Source organism: Octopus bimaculoides, chromosome 14, assembly GCF_046866305.1.
Source record: "Octopus bimaculoides isolate indiv1 chromosome 14, ASM4686630v1, whole genome shotgun sequence".
Taxonomy (NCBI): domain Eukaryota; kingdom Metazoa; phylum Mollusca; class Cephalopoda; order Octopoda; family Octopodidae; genus Octopus; species Octopus bimaculoides.
In genome coordinates, this window is record NC_142941.1 from 49,291,426 (window position 1) to 49,298,739 (window position 7,314).

The 7,314-nt window shown below is 36.7% G+C and overlaps 1 protein-coding gene across 1 annotated transcript in view; it reads left to right on the plus strand.

The window, feature by feature from the left end:
* Window positions 1-7,314, plus strand: part of LOC106868611 (aromatic-L-amino-acid decarboxylase) — a 134,191-nt gene that overhangs the window by 19,738 nt on the left and 107,139 nt on the right. The window contains exon 2 of the mRNA XM_089362097.1: window positions 2,388-2,700. Coding sequence (XP_089218223.1) covers window positions 2,673-2,700 — 28 coding nt within the window. The 5' untranslated portion in view covers window positions 2,388-2,672. The remainder of the gene's footprint in view (window positions 1-2,387; window positions 2,701-7,314) is intronic.

Consider the following 7,314-nt stretch of genomic DNA (forward strand, 5'->3'; position numbering starts at 1 on the left):
ACACACAGGAAAACGAAAACTGTCGCTGAAGAGGTCACAGATGTGTGATGAAAGATTTCAGGACAATGGACATTTATTAAAATAATAGTTGTAGTTCAGACTTACGCTGCTAGACGCCACTTGATGCAACCCTCAGGCATCAGTTCGCCAACCGGAATCGTCGACTGAAGTCGTACTGCCACGTGTTTCTCCCCTGTTCGTCGAATTTTGCGATGGCTGAAACGAAGGAACAGCGCGCTTCCATGAAATTCTGTTCTCTGCTGGAGAAAACGGCGTCCGAAACAGTTGTCATGCTTCGAACAGCTTATAAGCCATAAGCAAAACACAAGTTTACGAGTGATTTTCACGCTTTAGGAATGGTCACTCGTCACTTGAAGACCAATCTCATTCACGACGACCGTCAACCCCTCGAACGAGTGAAAACATTCTGAAAATTCATGAACTTATCTTGGAGGACCGTCACCGAACAATCGACAAATTTGTTGATATGACTGGTGTGTCCTGAAGCTTCTGTCAACGAATTCTGAGCAAAGAATTGCGAATGAAATGACTTGCAGCAAAATTTGTGCCTCGCTTGCTAACGGAAGATCAAAAGCAGCCAGGACTGAATGCGTTTCGTGAACTGAAAGAATAATTGGAAGTCAATCCGAACCTTTTTCCGAAGGTCATCCCTGGTGAGGAAAGCTGGTTGCTATGGCTACGACCCGGAAACGAAGCAGTGATCAGGTCAGGGGAAGCATTCAATGTCCCCACGTCCCCCATCAGCGCGTCAAGTGAAGGCTAATTTCAAAGACAATGATGATTTGTTTCATAATGCGAAAAGAATCGTCCACACAGTCAGAACTCGTTCCTCCTCGTTTAGTTTTACCACCGCAATGTGCCTGCACCCCCCCCCCCCCCCCTTGAGAATGAGACAATTTTTGCCAAAAGTGGCATGACCTCGCTTACCCATCCGATCTTGCTCCCTGCGACTTTTTTCTGTTCTCCCGAATGAAAAAAAGTCCTTAAAGGAAAATGTTTTGCAGATGTGTAAGAGGTGAATATTAAAAAACAGGACAGAGGCGTTAAAAGGCATCACTTCGCAAGAGTTCCAGGACTGTTTCGAAGAGAGGAAAACGCGCCTGGACCGATGCGTTGCTTCAAATGGAGAATACTTTGAAGGCGGCAATGGTGTAAACATGTAAAACTAAGTGAATAAAATATAATATTGCAAAATTCCGGTTTCTTTTGCGTACCTCCTCGTATATGTGTGTTTGTGTGTGTGTGTGTGTGTGTGTGTGTGTGTGTATGAATATATAGGCGTGGCCTTGTGGTAAGAAGCTTGCTTACCAACCACATGGTTCTAGGTTCAGTCCCACTGCGTGGCACCTTGGACGAGAGTCTTCTACTAGATCCTCGGGTCGTCCAAAGCCTTGTGAGTGGATTTGGTAGACGGAAACTGAAAGAGGTCCGTCGTATTTGTGTGTCTGTGTTTGGTCCTCCCCCACCCCTACCCCCGCACCATCGCTTGGCAATCGATGTTTGTGTGTTTACGTCACCGTAACTTAGCAGTGTGACCAAAGAGATTGATAGAATAAGTCTTGGGGTCGACTTGTTCGACTAGAGGTGGTGCTCCAGCATGGACGCAGTCAAAACGACTCAAACAAGTAAACGAATAAAAGAATGTGTGTGTGTGTGTGTGTGTGTGTGTGTGTGTGGATCTTTGAAGATAATCACTTGTTTATTCCTAACATTAAATTACTGAATTATTTAAATATTGACACACACGCGCGCGTACGCGCGTGTGTGTGTCTGTGTGTGTGTCTGTGTCTGTGTGTACGTATTGATAAATTCTATATCCATACATTTATATAATGATGTCTGTCTGTATCTGTGATTATATATGCGTACGGCTGTGTTAGTGTGTGTACGACTGCGTTTGTTTTCATGTGTATGTGTGTGTTTGTAAGAGGAGGTCTATGTGTATGTGCGATTGCGTGCGCACGCGCCTCTGTCTTCGTGTACGTATGTGCGTTTGGTTGGACTCGCTTGCGTGTATGCATGTGTGTGTGTGTGCGTTTGCTTCAGCGTTTATGCGCCTGCGTGTGTGGATGGACTGATGCGCGTGCGTGTGTGTGGGTGTGTGGGAAAATGTCCGTGTCCATGTGTGTGTGAATATGTTTGTGATTGTGTGTGTGTGTGTGTGTGTTTTGTGTGTATGCATGCATGAATCTGTGCGTGTATACATAATCGTGTGTTTATGTGTATGAGTGTATGTGTATGTATGTGTGTGCATGAGTGTGTGTATATGAGCGTCTGTGTGCGCGCGTGCGTGTGTATATATGTGTATATGTATTTATATATATGCATACATACATACATATATATATATATATATATATTCATAGGTAAAAATCAAGTGTCGCCTCTTTTCCTTCCGCTAACCAACCAAACGTAGCAGACGACAACGTGGTATTTTTTTCTCTCCGTGGAGCGGGAAACCATATTACATTTTCCCAACGGAGTGGCCTGACAGGAATATCTAAACTCGCCAATAACGTCCACCACCACCACCACCACCATCAATAAATACTGTAGCAGCAACACCAAATACAACATCAACATCTTCAGTAAATAAGGAGAGAAAAAATAAGATAGAAAGTTACCAACTATCGTCTGTTGAAGAAAATACAATGGACTTTGAAGAATATCGTCTGAGAGGTAAGAAATATTTTTACTTTGCAAACCGATCAAGACTTTTCACTGATAATAAATGTTGCCTCACTAATTTTTCTACATTTTCTTCTTTTTTCTTTTCTTACTTTCTTCTTTTACCAAAGTTCTTTCGTTCTTTCTAACAAAATTACTCTTTATTGCATGCAATATTTTTTTAATGAAGTTTTCAGTTTAGAAATCATTTAACTGGTATTTCTGAAAAGATTTCATAGAAACTTTTTTCTTTTCCTTTTTCTTCCTTTTTTCTTTTCTTCTTTTTCTTTTCTTTCTTTTTCTTTTTTTTTTTTCGTAACTAGTTGTTTAACCTAAAGACTGCGTTTTAAGGGGATGTTTTTTTCGGAATTTTTCTTGGGTTGCATCGTTGATATTTATTACTTTGCGGATTCTTATCTAATTGCTGAACAATTTTGTTTCGAAACTTATTTCGCTGCTTTGTACTGTACCACACCCTTCCCCGGGACTTTTAGCCAGGAATTTTCTCCGTGGTTTTTTATTGGAATTCTCTTCCTCGTTCTCTCACGTTCCCATTCATTCTCTTTCATTCACTCGCATATACACTAACACAAACAAGTGTGTATATATGTATGCCTGCCTGCCTGCCTGCCTGTCTGCATATATCTGTGTATTTATGTATACATGTATGTATGTATGTATGTATGTAAATTATGTCAGGGCACTCTTAGTGCTACTGGTAACATGCAACCCAGCTGTAACCAGTCGCACAGTAGGACCGTCGGCAAAACCCCTCCAAGCCCCCTTGGTTAGAAGGACGGTTTTTATTCTGCAGGACAAAATATGAAACCGGTCAAAAGGTGACTGAACTCAGAAGAGTCAATGGCCATCCAAGAATTGGACATGAGACACCCTAGATCATGTTTAGGCACCTTTCTAGAAGGAAAACTCAGGTGCGTCACCTGTGACTTCGTTTGCATCCGATGACGTGGACGAGTTCTTCTATCGGGGAAAATACTTTCGTTACTTATCGAGTGGAATTGGTCCTGTGCAAGGCCTTTACTTGCACCGTTTTAAAAAGCTTCTGGCACAGGCTTCGTTTGAACTTTAACATCTCTTTTATTGTTGCATATTATGGCGGGTCGTAACCGAGAAAGAAAAATTCCATGATGGAATGGCGGAATGGTAAGCTTTGTGAACACCTGTTGCAAGAGGCACCCATCGTTACCACATCTGTGCAAAACAGTGTGGATTCCTTAGAAGGAATGGAAAACTATATCTGCGCTGTTCATCTTTATGATCAGTCAAGTGATGGCATGGTCCGAAATTAAGTTACAGCGATGTACATATATATATATATATATATATATATATATATACATTTGAAAGTTTATGAGGGTTACTTAATACAGTTTTTGAAGCGTAAATTATTTTTTTTAAATGTCGTGAAATCTTTTATGAGGACGTTACTAACCTTTTTTGGGAAGTTTTTTCTAGTGTGTGAGCGCTTTCGTTAAACCTCTTCAAACACACGTGCTCTTATATATATATATATATATATATATATATATATATATATATATATATATATATATATATATATATATATATATATATATATATATATATATATATACATATATATATATATATATATATAGTTTTAAGGAAAAGAACCAAGGTTCATGAACTCATCGATGAAAATCCACTGTCACATATAGAAAAATTAATAATTAAAAGCACAATAAATGAGTATAATATAATCACATATATATTTGCATGAATGTATATATGTTTGTATACATGCATATACCAATCTCTCTATTTATCTAGCTAGCTCTCTCTCTCACTCTTACTCTCTCTTTCTCTCTCTCTCTCTCTCTCTCTCTCTCTATATATATATATATATATATATATATATATATATATATATATATATATTATAATGGAATAGTTAGTATGAAGCATTGTGTGGAATATGTTATATAAAATTCGTGGGTAAAGCCGGAACAATGCGAAATAAATCCAAGGTAAATCACAAGAAAACAGACATATGAATTAATGGTGACCCACCCTGCATTTAATATTTCAGGGTTATGAACCCCACTTCAGGAATTAGTGAATGTTGCCGATGTACGAAGGATTATCAGTCCACGCAAAATACTTTACAAGCTCTCTGTTAGTACACCAAGCCAACAATATTATTTAGATTAGTAAAGAACTCTGCGTCTCTGAGTTTTCCTGTGACAGGGTCTGTGGTTATAGTCCATCACCACTCGATATTGTAAATCTGTTGTATATATATATATATATATATATATATATATATATATATATATATATATATATATATATATATATATATATATATATATATATATCTTTCTACTTCCGGTCACCTCAGCAATGTAAACTACACATTGGTGATTTGTTTTCCGTCTTTGAACTTTTCCCTTTCTCCTTTCTGACGAAGAATTACGCTTGAAACGTCAAATCCTCTCCTTTCATCTCATGTCCGTTTTTATTCGTTTATTTGAATTGATATTATATATATATATATACATACATATATATATATATATATATATATATATATATATATATATATATATATATATATATATATATAAAGAAAGATATATAGATAGATAGATAGATGCATACATACATACATACACTTGCATATACATGTGTGTCTGCATATATATATACACACATATATGCATGTATATACATGCATATATATATATTAGATAGATGCAGGCATACACACATACACTCCCATATACGTGTGTGTATGTAAACACACACACACACACATATACACATATATGTACACACATACATACAATTACATCTTTTCCTTAAATGTGATATGATACTTTATAGATTTTATTAGTGTTGTTGCTGTCGTCGTCATCATCATCATCATCATCATTATCCTTGTACCCTTCAGAGCTCTCGGTCTTATTTGCTCTGCTTGGTTCCGTGAGGACTCACACTGGGTCTCCTCTTTCCACAAATTATAGCCTTTCCTACCCTCACGTTAATCTATCTTGGAAGACACTCAACACTCAAGAATCAATCTCAAAATCCCAAATGTCCTCAATAGCGCAGTTTTTCGGGGCCAACTCTGCCCTCTTGTCAATTCCAATTTCTCCTATTATTCTTGTTATAGCAAGTATAAAATACGCCCTTATTTCACTATAAGTTCTGTGTCATTAAAGTTGATCTCTATGGTTTTTTCCCCTCCTTTTACCTGAAGATCTTCCCGTTGCCTTTCAACATTTCTACGTCGTCTTCTTATAGTTGCGAAACTTAGTGATTTCTTTTCTTTTTTTTTATGAAGGTTAGACTCAGGTTAGACTAAAGTTAGACTGAAGTTAGACCGATGTTACTATGCCGATATGTTGAAGTTTTCAGTAGAATGCAAATTGCTTTTTAGAAGTGAAATTAATTTTGTTTTCGTATGTATGTATCTTTCTATCAATATATATATATATATATATATATCAGTCTCTCTCTATCTCTCTCTATCTCTCTCTATGTATATATATATATATATATATATATATATATATATATATATATATATATATATATATATATATATATGTATATATATATATATATGTATACATATATACTGGCACTCTGTCGGTTACGACGTCAAGGGTTCCAGTTGATCCGATCAATGGAGGAACAGATACGTATATATCGGCATGTAAAATGTACCGTTGGAAACCGGTGTTGGTTTGTTTACGTAATCAAACAATTCGACCGAAAATAGAACAAATCAAAGTCGTGACTGAAACGAAATGATGTATGTGTTTGTGCGTGTATAAACGAGGTACAGTTTACACGAAGGGTTCTGGAATAGGGGAAGTGTTTTAGAAAGCTCTTAGTTTAAAATGCAAGAATGGAAAGAAAAGCAAACGAACGGTTTTCACTTTTACTTTATCTGTTAATATTTCAAAATATCTAATGAAAAGAAATTGTAGTGCTAGCCTCGAACCAATCTCCACAGATATGTGGGAATGTGGTGCGCCGATTAGTAAAGTTACATTAATCTATTAAGGTCACACATATCTTGTCTGTTGTTTTTGACGGGATTTGATTTATAAATAACAAGTTACTAGTTCCTCATATTTCCAAACATTTCGTTTTCTGTTTTTTTTTTTATGGTGTCAGTGATTAATAGGATAATTTGTTTATATTATTGCGTTCTTTAACGAGGATGTTCAGTTTACAGAAGTTACCTCCGATAGATTTTCTTCTGTTATTAAATGCTTTACTAAAGTCCGTCAACACACGTCTGCATAATTGGGGCTAGTTGGTCTGAGTGTTTACATTGCTGCCGCACATATCGATTCCCAGATAGGAATTTTGTCTCAGGGAAGATCCAGAGTGCGCAACTTGTATATTTAGTTCCTCCATACGGATCGCCTAGTGCAGCGATTCACACCGTTTTTTGGCACCGCTGACTAGTTTCATGCAAGACAATTTTTCCATAGACGGGAGGTTATGTGCAAAGCAAAACGCCAGAAAGCGCATAATAAATAATTTAATTATTATATATATATAATACTTATATAATTTAGAAATACCTTGTAGACTGCATTAGTCAATAAAATAGATAAAAAAAAT